The sequence below is a fragment of the Botryllus schlosseri genome, chromosome 16 (assembly GCF_051294905.1).
Source record: "Botryllus schlosseri isolate E-star chromosome 16, Bs_hap1, whole genome shotgun sequence".
NCBI classification, from domain to species: Eukaryota; Metazoa; Chordata; class Ascidiacea; order Stolidobranchia; family Styelidae; genus Botryllus; species Botryllus schlosseri.
Genome location: NC_137251.1, coordinates 7,875,248 through 7,895,262, shown reverse-complemented (window position 1 = coordinate 7,895,262; position 20,015 = coordinate 7,875,248). Strand labels below are relative to the sequence as shown.

The following is a 20,015-nucleotide window of genomic DNA, read 5'->3' as shown; positions in this document are numbered from 1 at the left end:
AGTAAATTCTATGGCTTCAGTAATTAATAGCATTGCCGATTGTAGTGTTATTATCTCCAAAACCGCGACATTACCTACATCCCCATATAAGCCTTCGTTATCTACTATATTTAAGTAGATTCCGTTCCCGTATGTTTCCTCCAGCCACATAATCTTTGAGGAGCTATAGCTCCTAATTATAATTACACCATGTGACACAAAATGTAGTCCTTGGGCCTGCTATTCTTTGACAAGGGACCTTGCATCTTTCGCCATGCGATGGTCAAAATAAAATTTCGTACCTGCCAGGCTTACAGATTACCAACCAGCGACTCATGTTTAACCGCGCCGAGCCGTAATTCCACGGACAAGCATCTGATTATCGCGCCATATATTGGCAATTTGACACTGACTAATTATTAATGACACGAAGCGATCCACAATTAATTGTATCGCGCCCGCCAAGATACAATCGACGCAGATTGATGGGTTGGAGTGGCGCGCACGAAAATGGATATTCAAAGAAGGGAATGACACGGTCGTTTCCTGGAAATTAAATAGTCGAACTCTGGTGACAGTTCTATATTTAGGCCGGACCTGCAAATCGTGATGGTCACGCATTTAGGTCGGATGCCTCGTCAGTGCTGCTAACGAATTTACGACTGTAATTTAGGAATTCGATATTCATGATTACAGATACGTAGGTATAGACTTGAACGCGTTTGCGGTCTGTGATCATGTCGAGGCGCCGTCTTCCAGATGTGGGAGTTATTTTGATATGGATTCTTGCGCACAAAAGTCTAGGTGAGTTAGTTTCGTTTCAGAGATTTGTCAATAATTACTATAAGTATCTACATCGATAAAAGCGGAGACTTCAATTAATTACATTGAATTTTCGATGAGGAAAGACAAGGTAAGATTATAATGACAGTCGACCTTTCTTGCCTTGTCCAGTCTCCCCTTGATAAAATTTCGTTTAGTATACTGTAGCAAAATTTGGTATAGAAACGAATGCAATATATGAGTCGAGTTGAATATCAGGGATTTAAGTGTTAGATGTGGTGTTGAGATACACCTTTATTAACTCAAACCATATCTTTTAGAAACCCTTCGCTAATTTACCGGTGCTAATCAGGTTTTACATTTACATAAAGTATGCCTTGATTCCTTATCATGATCGATTGCACTACCTGTAATTGTCATCGGGGTGTGTAGTTATGAAAAACTCATGTACTTCACACCGCTGTAACTCAAAAATGAACCCTATGACAGATTTGTAGACAATGTTGTGTGTTATGTCCTAAAATGGATAATAATGTAAAGTAAATGGCAGAATACTTGACATTTTTCTGTAGACTGCTACGCCTCACCGTCCAGACATACATAAATCGATACAGGTGTAACATGTGGGTTTGATATATGTCTCAACACTATGCGCGTCATTGGTAATGATGGTGTGATTGAACTTAATCGTTAGACGATCATAACTTGTATACAGTCGTTGTCGATAAAAATCTAACGTAAGTGGTAGAACTATGATTAATGTTATCCAAAAGTCTTAATTTTGCTCTTATCGAGGTTGCAACGTACGAGAAGGCATTCATTTAACGCCTCGGCAACTTGATACATCACCAACAATTTTATATTTTTCATTTTACTCACATCTGTTTACGATATGCTCGTTAGTGCATAAAGAGTTTGTTAGTGTTATGGATTTTTCCGTCCCGCTAGGTGTTTACTGTGGTGATAGGCCCATGCAGGCCGATATATGAGCGTAGCAGAGTGTTACATTCGTACATTGTTGTACAAACTACTGGATTTTGAAAACTCGTTACTAGAACTAGAACTAACGACCTTTAAAAACGTAACTCTAACTAAAATATAACTAACCAAACAAATTCAGTTCCGAAATAAATTTTTAGTTTTTAATTTATCGGATTTGGGTCGGCTTTCCACAAGAGCATCAGTACTAGTTTTAAATGGTAGGGATTTCTACCCCCACAACCCACCCCCTGGCAAAACCACCTGTGTCACGATTCACGCCAAACGACGACACCTGTTTTCTGGTCGTTCGGCAACCTTTTTTTTAATGCGCAACTAGAACTAGAACTATACTCACTTTTCAAAATCCGCAACTAGAACTAGAAGTCTAGAACTATATGTAACGGTAGTTAGATGAACGTCAACTGACTATAGATCTATAGTCCGTACAAATCTAAACCCTATAGGTGAGGCAATTTTGCGGAATATTTCTACACCGACCAAAATCTAAAAATATTGCCCCATGTCGTAAGATTAACATATGGGTTGGAAACCATGTGTTAATGCTCGTTATTAGTTACAGCTGTTTGAAAGGATCTACCGTAACAATGATCGTGGAGTAGACACGTAACTGCTCTTTACCTAGCTACAGAGCTTCGCAGACTACAGCGTTAACGGGCCTAACCATATCCATAGTCAACACGACGGTAATGAAACATCACACGGGCCATATCAGACGATATCATCTATATCTGTCAACCGATATCCAATGTTACGTAACAAAACATACTCTTTTTTTGCATAGTTCGTGCAGAACATTGAGAGGCGAGCCACGCGATATTTTCTAAAATTGTAATCGTAAAGTGGGCCGCGGCTACAAAAGGGTTGAGCACCACTAATCTATAGCTCCAATGCCCATTGCCCAGGCAGTATCTATTAGGTGCGGGTGTTTGATGCCAAAGGCAAGGGGCAGGCATATCCGTGGTAGTTTCTAGCGCATGCAACATCTTTTTTCGTATCATTATGAATTAACGATGTGGTATTAATTGAGGTATCATCAGGACTAATGAATCAAGTCTTATCTAGCGCTAAACTTCATTATTTGTGATTGGATAGATGTAATGGGTGTGCGTTCTATACGATGTAATTCACAAATCACGGTGTCTCGCAAAATATGCGACACACCTTGTGGGTAACATTTAGGGCAGGGCGAAATCGAGTCCCACATTGATTCGATTCGGAGTTGAATAAAGAGCGTCCAGTATCATTCATTATGACGTCATATAAGGCAAGAATAAAACAGCAAAATGTACCTTTTATACGATCGCAAAGAAAAAAATTCCAATTGCACTGACCAAAATATATATTTTCAACCTAACTGTGACACAGCATTTCGTGACAATTCTGCCGCTTTATCATCAAACATGCATGTCGTTCCATCGAAAGCGCCGCCGAGACTACAATCATTGTGGCTGAAACAGTTATTCGTCCCAAGGGTTTAATACATTCGGTACTGGATTAAGTCCACTTATGCACTACTATGGGCTCGAATCGTTTTACTCAATATTCGACTCGCTTTCGAGTACTCCAGTTAATATTCACTCTGCCTTGCCCTATAGTCGCATTGCCTAATAGTTGCGTAGTGAGCAGATTTGCTTAATTTATATTGCGAGGACGTAAAGTGTCAATGGGCATGAGCATCGAGTATACCTGCGTACAATATGTACTTGTCCTTCATTTGTCACTAGAGACCGTTCGATGCATTCATAACTGCAGAACATGAGAGATCAATATTCGTTTTAATACAATAGTACGCTTCCACTATATCAATTGGTTATCTCGTTTAGTACAACCTTTTGCATTCGACTTGACAAAGCTCGCGATCCAGGCTAGTCGAGGCTTGTATATTGCACTGTGTACCGTGTAGTGTGTATATTTCACAATTGCTCACATGCAGTCGTGCCTAGGTTTGACAGTTTGACACCACAATTTACATGTAAGATATAATAAACTGCGTATACGTGATCGCGTATTTTATTACTTACAACCGACAAACGTCAATTACAACCAGCACGTGTGGTGTCATCATTTAAATTCAGGAGGCAGGGCTTATTATGGCCACGGATGTGACTACATCCATCCCTGTACAATAGTCGTTTGTATTCAAAGTCCAGTAATTGGGGAATGGAACAGTAAAATGGCGTCTGAATAATAAATGAAAGTTCCATTGTAGCGATAGCAACGAATGTACTACGTCTGATACGTCATTAATCATGTCTTGAAAAACGGAAGGAAGAAACTTGTCTTAAAATGATACTTATCTGAAGTCTCTTTATTGTTTCTGGCGCCGGCGTTGGTCGTACTAAGGGCTGTTTACCAGAACGCATATTATTGTGTGGTCGATTTGTCTGATGATGGCCGTAACATTTCCTGTCGAATTTAGAGGACCGCCGTTTGGCATCGTTGCCGAGTTTGGTATTCAAATTCGCTAATGAGATACCTACGTTCTGACGTCATCACTGTGTGTTTTGTAATCGGAAAACCATACGCTTGTCTGCATATCTTCCAGCGCGTGAAGAGGAAACTCCGCTCGATTACTATATGCTCATTGCTCATTGTAGTGAATGCAGTGATGTATATGGTCTCGAAGCACGTGCGATAACCAATAATGGCTATTTGGTATGAGGGGGGTCTGTTGACTGCGTATTAGATATTATGGCATTGAGAAAACAGACCATCCGCAAGTATCCATGTTTAGTTCATCGTCAAGTCCTGTATTCATCTTATATTATTTTCGTGCCATTGTCGCGTGACGGTGAGTCCAACGATTGCGGTTAAGAACAAAATTTTCTCATTTCCGATAATATGCATAAGACCCGACTGGTAGTTACACAAAAGTGAATTTCGACTTTTGTTATCTTGCGTTTGGGACACGAGATGAGATCACGAAAAGTTGTTTGGTTAAAGACGAGGTTTGATTATCACATTTTCCGTACATGTAGAATTTTACACTAAATTTCACATACTCTGATATTGCTTAGCGCTACTCTATAAGTCGATACCAGAAACATTTTGGGGCATGTCATTTCTGGGCCATATCAATTCGGAAGTATGTTTCACGATAGCTCATCCCATCAACATTAAAGCTGTAGGTAAGGGGTGTCTTATAATAATGTATCGTGGCGTCTAAGCATGTCTTTCCGTGAATAAAGAACCGATATTGGCAAAATGGTGAAACCTGTCCGTATGAAATCATCCCACAAGTACAAGTAGAAATGCGCATTATCAAATTCAGTCAACGTATACATTACCGTTATCGCGGAAAATGCGTAATTAATGGCTGCTGCCGTGTAACGTAGTAATAGTCGAAACACCTCGCTACGTCTTTTCTGACTCATTATTTTCGACACATTGGAAGCTATTTTGCTCGATTTGAAGACAAGGATACTTCCTTATCATACGACGTCAAATGTGTAAATATTTGCAGTGAAATTGCCATGAAATTAGAAATTGTCGATTTTGAAATTGGTAAAGCGTAATTGCATCAGAGAGGACTTTTTTTATGTATACGAATGCAATATACTTGGAGCTTGCATGAAATGAACGAGGTATGTGATTGATGTGGTCATTTTTACTATAACGTATGGTTGCACAGACCAGTCTTATGTTTTGTAAGCACAGGGTAGGGGGTTTAATAGAAATTATTGTGTCAATAGTTGTAAAAATAAACAAGATTGAAACTTCCGCACTCCTTGCTTGTTTTTTTTTTATTCACGCATAGGGAAGATGTGGTATCGATGGATCAAAAATCACCAAATGATCTCTGACCTCCAAATGTTCAGTCGATAACAGCACTTTTTTTGCTGGCTCAACACTTTGATCCAAGCTCTACCTACCGCGGACATATTCATGAATATCCGCCTTCTAAAAAAATATTTATGATGTTTAAAAATTGTTGCTCCAACGTATCATCGGTCCCCACCGGGTGGGTTCATAGGCACCTGGGGACTCTTGAGACATACGCTCAAAAACTCATAGATTAGGGTGACCATAATTTGGAAATCTGAAAAGAGGACACTTTTTCAAAATTTTCAAACTTGCGATACCGGATGAAAATCCTGACAAAATGGTAAATTTTTCCCACTTCATGTGGTCGGTTGACTAAACGAAACTTTCCGGCTCAACTACCGACTAAAAAGAAAGCTCAACCTTCTCGCTCAGCTGCCAAAATACAGTTTTTCTTTCACATTATCAGTTGGTTGACTAAAAAATAAAAAATAAGGTTAACTTTCCGGCTCAGCACCCGAAATAGCCGCCGCAGTGTCACTTCAGTGCTGATTTACTGTATCGCAGTCGGATTTGACCCTCTATTTAACTGAAATTCTCAAAAAAGAGGATAAAATCTCAAAAAACAGGACAAATCTTCTTCAAAGAGGACGTATGGTAACCCTATCATAGATGTTCCAACTTTTCTTGCTGTGTACTATAATCTAACCTACAGCAAGTCAAATAAGAATGTTTCGTCGCCACTTCAGAAAATTCGAATAATTATCTCATGTGTTCATGATTAGGCTCGAACTTCGACATTGGAGGGTTATTGCCCGAAAATCGACATTTTGACTTCCATATGGCTCGTTATAGCGATAAAATATCACATGACATTATGGCATACAAACTCTCTCTCTGTATGTAAGCGTGTTTCTGTTGTAGCATGATTTTTAGGTCAACTCCGGACTATGCTATCACCGGTCCCCACGCTATAAATTTGGTAATTAAATTGAAAAAAGTTCACTCAAGGATGACATTGAATAAAAAATGTTTCATTATATAGCCTGATACAAGCCCTACACTTCCGATTAAAATGATTGCTGGTTTGTTCGTGTTGAAGGTTACAAAGCAAAATTTATATGGTTATCGAAATTCATTTTATACCCCCAAAACAGATAACATCTGTCACGGACCCCATAACTCGCACAGGTCAAAGTTATTTGCACGCGTGGAAAGATTCCGCCAGCATGCAGTAGTTACCGAATTCACGGAGCGTAATCATAGGATTATCGTGGTGAATATTTCAAGTATTATCGGTTCCAGTGTCTCACCGGTACCACATCTCCCCTACAACAATCGCGATTTTCCCACATTAAGGTCATGTGCACCCCGCATGGCGCTGAACATTTTCGAGATAACATGGAGGGGATGCAAGACTTTGAAAACCTTACAAGGTTATATCTGAACCTTCCTTGTCCAACTGCAAATGTACATCATGCACTGATCGTGTGTACTGTGTAATTGTGTACTACGTACGAGCCGGTGTATATGACGCAAAATCATCAAGGACAAAACTATACGACGCCCTATTCCTATGTCCAAAAGTAGACAGGGTGAAAATAGGGTTACGCGGGTAGAAATTGGGGTGGAGTGGAAAATATTTACAAGAATGATCCATTGCTATGTAATATACATAGATGGCGTCACAGTGTCCAATAGAAAATATACGCGTTAAAGGCACCGTTCAGCGCCAGTGATTGCTTTGAATTTACTCGTTTCTCACAAACCGCCGCCTGTGTGAAATCGAACTGTGAAACTGGAACAAGTTTACGAAACACGAAGAAACGAAATCGAAATGTTGTATCGTTGGTGTGATTTTGAAACAAGACTTCAAGTTAACCGGAAGTTCATTACTACCAATTACTAATAACAGTTGACAGTATAGTATAACTGAAGCCATGGAAATTACGTGACTGCACGACCCTGAATTTATACCATATGAGGTTTCCAAACCTCTTTCCTCGCGGTCTTTTGATTGACAGTTTTTAATTAGCGCTCCGTATAATAGATATATTCAAGTTGATTAAGTGCATAATACCTCTTAATTTGACCGCAAGTTTGCAAAGATATGCCACGAATTTCGTGAGATAATGGGTATTACGTTCCTTTTTCTTCGCGGACGACACAGGTCGAGATGCATCAAACACGTTTATGAATATCGACGCGTAGAATTATGGACAACATGTGATCACAGGCGGTGTACCAAAGGGAACACATTTGCGTAGTTGATAACAATTTCAAGGGACATGGAAAATATGACTTCCGTGCATCACTGAATGAATGCATGGGCTACGATATATCTATGCCAGTTGCAAAACTTCTTACATCTGTTTCAGTTCAGGCTTGTGTCCGAAACGAGACAAGAATCGAAGAGGGAAGAATATGTAATCCTTTGTGTAACCGGAGCGAAGGTTGTTCCAGCCCCCGCGAAAAGTGCATTTGCGACGATGTATGTGGATGGTCCTGCTTTGATCCCGGTATTCTACTTTCTAGTATATTGACAATGTTTCAGCATTTACTGTCTCAGCCGTATGTGTGAAGCCAATCATGATTTTGGGCAATGCTCTCATTTTGTTTGTTGTGGTATTGTGACATCAAATCAATTTGCTGAATCTCTGTTCCTCCGATGGCGTTGATGTCTCTGATTGATACTACACATTGACAGTCGCGTGGCGACAGAGGGCGATACAGTGCTGCATGCGAAAACCCTATTTTTTGTTAAAATTTGATGGGTTAATAATTGATAGAGAAAGTTGATAACAACTATATTATTGCCTCCCAGGTTTGAGGTGTGGCGAATTGGAATCACCACGCTTCGGATATATTATCGGAGACGATATGTATTACGACGACACTGTGATATATTATTGCCATTCGGGTTACATACTTAGTGGGCCAAACCACAGACGGTGTCGATCGGACGGGAGCTGGACTGGCGTCTCTCCAAGATGTCTTCGTGAGTACAGTCCACACGCAATATGACGAAAAAGTGGCGAGAACGGTACCCTATCGCTTGACAATTCACGGATTGTGTGTGTGTGTGTGTGTGTGTGTGTGTGTGTGTGTGTGTGTGTGTGTGTCTAGTGAGCAAGCTCCTCAGAAGTTATTGTGTTGGTCGCCCTGAAAATGTGCTGTTACGGTCATTTTGTAGTTTCGTTGAACTCATTAAATACCCCCTCCCCATGGTTTCGTCCTTATCAGCTTTTCAAATGATGCACTCTAGAACTCAAAGCGCTAGGGTTCCGCGGACTATTGTTACCTTTCAGAGGTTGTCGCGAGATCAAAATGGTCTAGAACAGTGGTTCCCAACCTTTTTCGACTCATCGCCCCCTTTTCAAGTTCAACACCGATCATCGCCCCCCAAATTTTGTGAACCGAAAAATGGGCATACAAACTGCAATCACCGGCGGGTTGACCAAAAAAAAAGGTCAACTTTTCGGCTCGATGTCGAATTTTACACTTTTGGAACCAAATTTTGGTGGGTTGGCTAAAAAAAAGGTCATTTCTCCGCCTTGACTCCAATATAGCCGTTTTAACGCGTCATCGCCCCTTTATCGCCCCCTTCGCAATTTTCGCCCCCTATCGCCCCCTTTGCCCATTTTCGCCCCCCTATCGCCCCCTTCGTCATTTTCGCCCTGCTAGACCGCCAAATCGCCCACGTTGGGAACCACTGGTCTAGAACCACTGATGCTTTAAGGTATCTGCGACTTACAATGCCTTAATCTCGAATTCCTAATTCAGAACACCATATATCCCAAACCTATAGATGAGGCATGTCAAACATCTCATACAATCTGAAAGTGAAAGTAGCACAGGACTATGGTAGCCTCGTGTCTTTTCAAAAAGCACCACAGTGACGAATCTTTCGCTGTTCTCTTGTGAGCGCGAACCACCTATATTAACGTGTAGAACACGAAAGCGACATTTATGCTTCGATTGGTGGCATTTTCGGATTGCCCATTCTGGTCCAGTCCAAGTTCGATAGCCTTATGTCAGCTTATTCTCATTTAGTGTTGCTATTCGATTGACAATGATTTTATTTTCGTTTTTATTAGCCGTATCTACGTGCGGTTTGGTAGAAAAGCCAGAAGAAAAAATCATTGTGAAGAAAGTGGTTCGAGGAACCAAAACAACCGTAAAGATGTGGCCTTGGCATGTTCTCTTGATAGAAAATCGGGATAACAAAGTCTCTGAAGTGAGTGGTCGTCGAGTGAGTGGTCAGACATATACTTGATTCGATACTCTCCTTGCCAAGAAAATATTTAGCTTGTGAATGCAGAGGTGGAATTATCGATAAAGTAGGCTATACTTGCCAATATATTGGTGGTTAGATTGGCATACACCACGATGTGGGGTTGTAAGGCAGAAAATGTTTCTGTATCAATGGATTCGTTATGTGAAGGTTGTATTTGTATATGCATAGGACCAAGGCAACAAATAGTATCCACTAGATGCACTGCATATAGACTGTACGTTCAATCTCTTTTCAGAGTTTTAAGGCATTACACGGAGCTGGGACCATAATTAACGAACGTTGGGTATTGACTGCCGCACACTTATTCCTCGGCTCGTCTTGGAAGAAACGCTATTTCTTGGACCACAGCATCTTATTAGTAGCCGGTAATATATTTGAAAAAGTCAGATCAGGGAGTTAGTAATTCGCCACTCCCAATATTTTCTGTTTTTAGGTATCACGGAGCTCCCGGAATCTTACGATCGACTCGATCCTGAAATCCAGGTTTACAGACCGAGCAGAGTCATACGACACTCACAATTCCATAAACCTAGCAATGACAACGACATCTGTTTGGTGAGTGATTGGGCTGCAACATTAGATAATGACAAACTATGAAGTCTACGATTCTATCTATATTGGGAGGAACGTGCTACACGTAATCCCCAGTTTTCGGCTTCGAACCCGAAGGCTGATATGTCAACCTAATTTTAGTCCGAAAACTACCGCAAATTATATACCGTTGATTAGTCGAGTAGTGATTATGTATTGTATACTATTCAATGTCGGGGGCGCAATATTATGACAATATTTGAAAAGGGGCGCTGTAGAAGCCGGAACGGTTAAGAACCAAAGTTGTAAACGAATCTGCAGCGAAGGTCATAATCCCTTACAGTGTGCATCACGAAAATGTATAAACGAAAATGTATAAATCAGACAGCATAATACATGTATCCTTTTCAGATTCAAGTGGGGGCAAGAATGGTAAGCGGACAGCAAGGACTATTCCAGCCGAGCCCGTTGCTACCGTCTTACAGGTTCACGTACACGAAATTTGTCCGTCCAGTTTGTCTTCCCTGCATTAATGAATGGGCTTACAGCTCTTCAAATGCAACTAGTGAATCGGAATACCATGAGAATAGATGTGGTGAGAAATAGTTGGATTAAATTTGAACTGCATCAGCACAGAACCACTCAAGTCGCTGTAAATATCTAGTTTGTTTTGTGGAGTATATTTCATTCCGCATAGAACATGGAACCCTGATATTCACAGCGATACTTTGTCAGTAACTTAAGTTGACGCTGTTACTTGAAATTGCAGAAACACGAGGTAACAATATCTTCAAAACACCAGCTGTTACAACTGGATTCGGAGGAATGGACCCGATTGATCAAAAACCTAATTTCTTGGTGAAATGGTCAACAGTGCTACGACAGGGAACGGTACAAGTGCTGCCAAACAATATGTAAGCTATACACGTATGATTATGGGGATTCCACACGGGTTTCTGAATACTGACTTTTCTGAAAGTGTCCTCGGAGGACGCCCAAATGTTCTCTTTTTTGAGATTTTGTCCTCTTTTTGAGAATTTTGGTTAAATATATGGCAAAATAGACTTAGATACAGTACATCAGCACTGAAGTAACGCCCCGGCGGGTATTTTGGGAGCTAGGCCGGAAAGTTGACTTTTATTTTAGTCTAACGACCACGAAGTGTGAAAAATTTACCATTTTTCAGGATTTTTCTCCTGTTTTGCAAGTAGGGAAATTTTGAAAAGTGTTATTTTCAGATTTCCAAAATATGGTAACCCTAGATTATTTTATCTTTTTTTGTAGATGCGCTAAAGGTGTAAAACTGATTAACACTGAGTATGAGGAACCAAAATTCACCGATAATATGATTTGTGCACGGGGCAGCGATCCGGACAACATGCAGGATGCTTGTCGGGGAGACAGCGGCGGACCACTGGTGCAAAAGGTAATGATTTAGCATACCAAAGACTGGTGTAGTCTTCACCTTGCATCTTGACACTGCATCACAAGTATACACATGAGATAAACAATATTGGACAAAATGGCAACGCGATATTTGCTTCGAGAACAGGAAATGCACAATGTAAAATGCCGCATCAAACAGAATATTTAGTTGTGAAACACTTCGAGCTTTGTATGATACCCATATTCAATATTGCTTTAGGTGACGTCACGTTCCGGAGACGAATATTGGATATTAACCGGACTTGTGAGTTGGGGATGGGGTTGCGCGAATGAGAACAGCGACGGCTTCGTCTTTCCCGGATATTTTATGAACGTCACCAGATATGTACCATGGATCTCACAGAAGACGGAGACGTATAAGAGCGGCGTGAAAGGTGAACAAACACCCAGTAAATAGTCTGGTAATTGTTACCCTAGGGTCAACTAGTTGACATGTCCAGATGGTACGGTATTATACATATAACATGCATCATAGCTATTAGCTAAACACCAGGCAAGTGATTTCCATTTTATGTTACCCAGCGTGACTTGCGAGATAATAATATAGGCCTAATTGAAAATATGGGAATTAATATATCACGATTCAGTGACATGAGAATATGATCATTCGTATTCAACAAGGGTTACTAGTTGCAATATCAGATATATAGATTACGCATGAGCTTACATTGTATTACCACTACTTCTACAGATCCCAGATCATGGATAATCACAGTCCGCTTTTTCATCTATGTCGAGCGTAACGACAAGTTGGAATACACCATCCATGAACTGCCAGTGGATATCAACTCCACAGTAAAATCTGTCAAGATCGACATCCAGAATATTTTCCCCGCCTATCCCGAGTGGAAGCAACAGTTTTATACGACCCGCTATCGGTTGTCTCAGAATAGGACTTTGAAATCATACAGGATTCAAGACGGACACTTTATCATTGTTCGCATATTCTAACTAGACTTATAATGCACACTGGTCACTGGGATACCTATACAACCGTTGAGGGCAGAGATTCTCTTTTCGTAGTTTCCCAACGCCATTGGAATTTGTTTCCACCCCCATCAATAGCGATATACTTCGACGATTCGTATATGCTCGGGTGCTGACGTTTTTATTTGAATCAGTCATCTGGAACTACAACTACTCGTAACTGAATTATTACGTCACTATCAGGCCATCGAAAAATTAGTTTCAATGACTATTGATTCTCAAAAAACAGCTGCAAGCTTTCGTCGTATTATGTGACATCAGAATAGCGGCCGGCATTTGCGGTGGGGCTGTCTAGTAACTATAGGCGCATTCCGGTTGTACAGTGCTACGCATTTATGATCACTAAACAACATCAGTAGCCTTAGCCTACTGCTACATCTATTTCTGATGTACAACGAATTCCCTTCCATCGATGAACATTTCCAGCGTTAATGTTTTTGTATTTAAGAAATGAATTATTTTCGATGCATTTTTATTTCAAGCAATACAACATTACTTCCGATATAGCCTGTGTATATCCAGGCGTTACCCCGATCCAGGTGTATATGGGCTCAAATCAGAATACGACACGCAATATGCTCAAATGGCACTGTGACTACTGTATACAGTACGAAACTTCATTACCGACCGATTGATACTACCTATTAACGGCGAAATAGGCTTCACAAGCACGTGATAGAATCAGCGCCATCTGCTGTTCTTGGCCTTTAATAACCTGAGGAACCCTTACACCAGGTTTGTATTGACTCGAGTCACGATTTTTTCAACCCACTTTTTCAACTCTATGCTCGAGTGATATAGAGTGGCTCGCATTCATAATATAGTAATTTTCCACAGTTTGAACAGTTTCTGGCCCTATTTTCCAAGTATCAGGACTGATAGACGAATTACCAATAATGTGATGACTTTAATATTATTCGAAATTACAATTAAATGTCTGTCTTTACCGTCCTAGTCTCGAGTCATGTGACTTGGTTCGAGTCATGCACAATGACTCGAGTACAAGTCGAGCCAATACAAAAATTGACTCGAGTCGAGTCATTTTACACATTTGAATAAATTATTCGAGTCAAGTCGAGTCACCAAAAAAGTCATTACAACCCTGACTCAAACCAAGTCATATGACTCGAGACTATTGGACGGCCAAGACAATTTATTGTAGCTTCGAAGAATAGTAAAGTCACGGCATTATTGGTATTTCGTCTATCAGTCCCGGTCCTTGGAAAATATGGCCAGAAACTGTAGGGACTTACGAAAATTGCGATATTATGAATGCGAGCCATTCTTTATCACTCGAGCAGAGTTGAAAAAAGTGGATTGAACCGGATTGAACTCAAAACTGAACAGTGTACACAATGACTTGGATTCGTACTCGAGTCACTATACACTATGACTCGGACTCGACCATCTACTCACTAACTTGGACTTGGACTTGATTCCGCGGTGAATTGAAAATGACTCGACTTGACTCGAGTCAAAGCTACAAAAGTGAGATTAACTTGTGTCCTGGAACCTCGTGACTTGTATACCTTGCCTTACACTAATCTGCACAGCTTTCAGGAACCCCAAATTTTCGCTCATTCACAAAAGTAAGAATCTGTCACATTCCACGTCGAGCTATAGGCATGTAACACATCACTGGAAATTACTAGCGGACAAAATGAACAGTGCGATGTAGATGACGTACGAACAAAACCACTAGAGCAGGTTTTCTCAACCTGTTTGCTAGCTCGGACCCGTAGATCTTTTTTTGTGTTCCGTGGACCCCCAACCGCGAAATTTCGGAAGCCGGTTCTAAAAAAATCGGCCTGGTGATGACCCGTGTGGCTATTGTGGCCTGTGGTGACTACTGAAAATGAAACAAAAAATTAGGGACAGAGCTTGTAAGGGACAATGTATAGGGATATTTTAAGGATAGTTTCAGCATTGGCCTTTCTTCGTCCGACATGCAACCAGAGTTCAAAGAACTTTTTGACAATCTCGATCGACCACATTTGTCTCATTGACTTCAACAGCTATTGAGGTATATTACGTTAATAATTTCAATAAGCTCTCTATGATTTAAACTTAGAGTTTACAATAAATATGAATTATTACTTTTATGCGTAGAGAAACACACGATCAATTTATCGATTCAGTATTCCGTCCCGCCAAGTAGGTAGGCCTACTTCAATTTCACATATCAAACCCGCCGGCTGGAGAAGTTGCCGCCATCAAGTGCATGTATATTGTATATTTTATATGTAATGTATATGTATGGGCAGGGTTGTCATACCGTCTCTTTTTGTAAGATTTGTCCTTATTTTTTACTTGTGTGCATATTTGTGTTAATTTCATTGATTACCGTGACCAACCTTACATAGTTACACGATATTTTGAATGAGGGTTTCTACGAGACAAGAAGACAATTGCGTCGTGATTGGGACTGGGTGACAGTGATGACATTTCTTTAGTCATCAGAAGGGGGATTTTTTTGGCATGTCAAAATAAGTCAAAATTTTGTCAAAATTGTAACGTCAGGTCAAAATTTGTCAAAGTTGTTTACAAAGTCAAAATTTTTTTGACCTGTGCATTTCGTTTGTATCGTGCATTTTGCATTGTAGGTAACTTATCATTTGATATTTTACTGCTTGTAGCCTACTTTATAGGCCTACCGTTGTAGACGGCCCATTGTCTGCTAATCGTGAATCATAAACCGTCAAATGAAACAAATATGTTGTCATGGTATTATGGTCAACGTACCGCAATGTCCTAACTGAAGCAAGACTGCTTGGGCATTGCATGGTTCTTATATCAAGAAGCGCATGATGAAAAATTGTGATATAGACAACAGTGTCAGAATGAAGCAACACGGTGTGTCCCCAGCAGTGTGCGCACAACTTGAGTGTTGTCAGCCAATAACTGCTGCTGTTGAACTTTCTTTCTCCATTCTTGGCAAGCTACTTAGTAAGGACAGACACTTTCTACCCGAGAATGTAGGAAAGTATCTTTCGTTGCACTACAACAAATTTTAATTATTTCTACCATAAACGTGATGTAACTACTGGAATTCTTCGTAGGGCCAGAATTCGTTAAATACTAGTTTTTTCATGTAAAGATTTTGTCAGTTTTCAAGTCAAAAGCTTTTCTCATGCCAAACTACTTCGTAAGGACAGACAATTCCAACCAGAACTGAAGATAAGTATAATACAATTTTAACATTATGTGCGAAAATTTGGTCAAAATTAATTTTTGTAGGTAACAAAAAGTCAGAATTTTGATTTTATTGGTCAAAATCGCCCTAGTCATCACTTCCCCACTTTCGCGGTTATGCTACTCAGAATTCGGCTGCATCAAATCTTTGACCCATGGACCATGAGTAGGCTACCTGCCCAAATACAGCCGTAAAAATTACGCAAACGATCAAGATGTCTCGGCATTGTGGCGAGATAGCATAGTGGTATAATCCACAGCTGCAATACCAATGGGTTGCGGGTTCGAGTCCGACGGAGGTCGACCCCAGAATTCCTACTTAAGTGTTCGAGGTTTATCCAGACTCCTCCTCGCTATCTCATTTTCGTAAGCGGTGTCACAGAAAAATCCTAGAAGTGGGCCTTGCTACAAGTCGGCAGCTACAGAATAAAAATGAAGAAAATGGCCATAGTAGTCGACAAGCACCATGAATACCCCTTAACCAACAACAACGATGTCTCCGTAGTCTCAAATATTCCGACGTAATCGATTAAGACTCTCAACTATGCTATTCGCCTGAAGCTCCGCCAAACCGACAGCGATTGGACGCTCCGAAAAATCTCACACTTGCAACGAACTTTGTGGTTTTCCACCTTTTCGAGGCTTTCGGCGAGGAGAGTCAAGCATACGTTTATTCCGGCCATATATCCGTGAATAATAACGAATATAATAAGTCAAAGCGCAAAATGCAACTTAGCGTAGCGCGTCCGATTTCTTTCAATTTATGGATTACCATCTTCGATTACCCTTGGATTTTGCGATCCTGCTTGCTACCATAAACTAATAAAGTCGTCCATTATAGCGCATATACTCGTTTGGGTTTGAAGCGCGTTGCCGACTAGCCGTAAACTCCACGCGAATCGCAACTCCTTTGTTACATGACCGCATCAGATCGGATAGTTTCTATGCAAGAGAGAGAGAGAGAGAGAGAGAGAGAGAGAGAGAGAGAGAGAGAGAGAGAATCTTTATTTTTCATCCAACCAAAATACACAATAAACAGACGACAATGATGGTGATATACAGAATATATGCATGCACAATTTCACAATGCACATGCACACTGCTCAGTATTCGGTATCAGACAGAAATGATGGATACGACCTTGAAGGTCAACTAGTCGGATCATGCCAGCATAAAACGGGTACACTCGTCTCTATACAATGTATGTCGGTGAACCCAGAGTCCATTGGATACCAACAGCTCAACAGCACCGACCTGGACTAGGATTGGGTTACATCATTTTAAAGATGTGTAACGTTTTATTCGGTGTACACCTGTACGTACATGTCTCATATGTGCATTTTCTTCATTTACCATTATATATATAGGGCAACGTTGGTGTTTGATGGAGAGACTAGTTCTAATCGTTTCGACTCTATTCCATGTCTTCATTGTATCATAATCGTGTCATTCGTGTGGTGTAGTAATGTGGTAATATTGTTAATAAACTGATCTGGGGGCAATATAGTACAGTTATAAGGTGGGATATGATGGAGGAAATTACACCAAGTAGTAACATGCACCTAGTGGCCTAAGTTGACAAACATCCTGTCGGTAGATTTCCAGTTCTGTAAGGATTCGGAAGTTTTATTATTCGTAAACACTAAACAGCCTATATCCAATACCAAGAAGGCATCTACCGTGTTGCGATGAAATCCTGTCCTACAAGTGGATTACTATACTAAGCCTGGTTTGCCCCAAATTACGGCACACTTGTTTTCATCGCTACCTCTCACAATAGAGTTGAACAATTGGCGATGAGACAACTAGGATAACTAGAGACTCAGCACCGCTATTACTCATATAGATATATTACTAGGTGATACCGCATGATACTAGTAGGTAGACTGAATGTGTTTAGATAGAAATCTTAGACGTGGGGAATTCTTCTAGGTTTAAATCATCATTGAGTATGATGAAATATTTTGCTAAGCTTTTAGTTTCAAAAGAGAATGTAGTCCAGAGGATGATCAGCTTTTAAAAGAGGATTACCTCAGTAGTGATTGCAAGGAGTCAATAGAACAGTAGATAACTGACCTATTTGGGGTATCTTGGTGGCGTTCAGGGCTGCATTATGCACGTAAGTTTGCAACTATTGTAGGTCCCTACCCACTATTAGACTATCATGGGGATTCCCATTATTGAAACCAGTGGTGGCCCTACGAACGGAGGGGGCCCTGGGCGAGACTTACCGGAGGGCCCCCTATAAGTATCTATCCGTAACTTCTGGGGATTTGGCCATGTCTATTTTGCATGTGTGCAAGGATAGACTACATCAAAACGAAGTAATTCTACCGCATGCAGAGACGTGATGATTATCGGAATACGGGACTTTTCTAACTAATGCAGTGATTTGATGATGATTGACACATCTGTACGGAATCTATTATTGCTTGGTACATGGATTTCCATGTTTATTCGTCATTATCTTTGAAAAAAGCCCAAAATCTAAATAGGGGGGCCTTTCGACCAGGGGGGCCCCGGGCGACCGCCCACCTCGCCCACCCCAAAAGCCACCACTGATTGAAACCATGCTGAAGAAATGCAATCACCGTAACTGATCAATGCTCAATGCTCAATAAGCATTGCTCAATATGCTCAGCTGTTCATACATTGACATCGCTCTTGCTACTTGCAGCATGCATCGGTCGGTATTCGTCGTAACAGAACCGGTCTCGTAGGGATATGTCGATTTCATAAGTCACCATATTTCTTTGCTATACCTTAATGCCGAAATCCTCGTGTTGATCTGCAACTCCGCGACCAATGACAGCGATATCAGAACATGAAGGTCGTATTCGCGATTTCCATAATGCTACCGTCTGCATATAGTGAGCTCCTTCATAATATAACATAGGTCTCGTCAAATCATATCTCCAATATATCATATATCATATCTCCAATATCTGCATTACTTTTCATTCAGTGTATGCATGCCTCTTATTTACTTCGCCTAGGCTAAGGTGGGTCTCTGATCTTAATGGCTACTCCGAGTTGTTTCGACACCTTCCTATCTTTTCATTGTATCGCAATCCTGTGATGTTTTGAAACGATGAAAATATTAATAAACTTGATTGATTGATTAACACGTCGTTCCATATCTTGATACAAAACCCGGTTGGAAGGGCGTCAGCGAAACACTGTACAGTGTACACTGTACAATCTGTTCATGTACATTGTACACAGAACACTAATCTACAGGGTCACTAGCGATGGTTCGTGCGACAGATCTGCGCTTCTACTGGAAATAGTTCTTGTAGATAGTCTCATATACTATATGTATGGAACTTGCTTGACTGATTCAAAAACGCATGGACAACCAAGCAAGACATCAGTCTCTCTTCCGAGGGGACATCATATTAGTCGTATAATTTTGGCGAGGGCGCTCTTCCAAAGGATAGGTTTTCGGCGCGCTTCAATAAAGCAGAATCAAAACAAATTTGGAAGATCAATAGTAGCTGAAAAAACACAAGGACGAATGGCATCTCTGTAGTATATGGTCATCAGCTGTAGTAAACAATGAAGGTATCTCATTTGTCCTAAAACAAAAATTGATTACCCTCCTAAATCAAACTTTGCAGCATATAGCCTCCGTCGGTAGTTTTCCGCTGTTTACCCCTTTGGTCCATTTTTTCGCTTTTTCCCCCATGAACATTTTCCGAACGAAATCAACCGTAAAAATTTAAAGAGGGGTTGAGCTGAGAAGGGTAGGATTACAGTCATTTAACCTTGCAAATAGTAAGTTGGAGGGGTTTACTTACTGAGATTGTACCGACTAACCCAGGCTATTCAACCATGCAAAAGCCTATACGGGTTCGCCGTAATTACGAGCTGAAGATAATGGGGCATACAACCTCTCACACATTTTTTCCCTTTCCCCATTTCGCAATTCTCCCACTACGTGCAGGTATGTGTGTTGGGCTCAACTTCTCTAAAATTGAGTGGGTGCCAGAAATGAGCTACGTTGAGATATTTCGGGTTCCGCTATCGTGAGCGA

General features: G+C 40.7%; 1 protein-coding gene and 1 long non-coding RNA gene across 2 annotated transcripts; one reads left to right on the top strand and one right to left on the bottom strand.

Moving 5' to 3' along the window:
- Nucleotides 1–493: 493 nt before the first annotated feature.
- LOC145459114 (urokinase-type plasminogen activator-like) lies at nucleotides 494–13,291 on the top strand. Its single transcript, XM_080337730.1, has 11 exons — nucleotides 494–783; nucleotides 7,905–8,045; nucleotides 8,351–8,524; nucleotides 9,624–9,763; nucleotides 10,059–10,188; nucleotides 10,257–10,378; nucleotides 10,766–10,949; nucleotides 11,124–11,268; nucleotides 11,639–11,780; nucleotides 12,000–12,174; nucleotides 12,492–13,291. Exons 1-11 carry the CDS (start codon nucleotides 717–719, stop codon nucleotides 12,749–12,751), a joined length of 1,680 nt encoding a protein of 559 aa, XP_080193856.1. The 5' UTR covers nucleotides 494–716; the 3' UTR covers nucleotides 12,752–13,291.
- On the bottom strand, nucleotides 13,243–19,803 carry LOC145459115 (uncharacterized). Its single transcript, XR_013921280.1, has 2 exons — nucleotides 18,742–19,803; nucleotides 13,243–16,921 (listed from the first exon to the last, which is right to left on the bottom strand). It is a non-coding gene; the product is annotated as an uncharacterized LOC145459115 (long non-coding RNA).
- Between the last annotated feature and the right edge of the window lie 212 nt (nucleotides 19,804–20,015).

Coding starts and splice junctions, on each gene's coding strand:
- LOC145459114 (XM_080337730.1), top strand. CDS start 717: ATGTCGAGGCGCCGTCTTCCAGATGTGGGAGTTATTTTGATATGGATT. Junction 9,764..10,058: donor GGGATAACAAAGTCTCTGAA/GTGAGTGGTCGT, acceptor ATCTCTTTTCAG/AGTTTTAAGGCATTACACGG. Junction 11,269..11,638: donor CAAGTGCTGCCAAACAATAT/GTAAGCTATACA, acceptor CTTTTTTTGTAG/ATGCGCTAAAGGTGTAAAAC.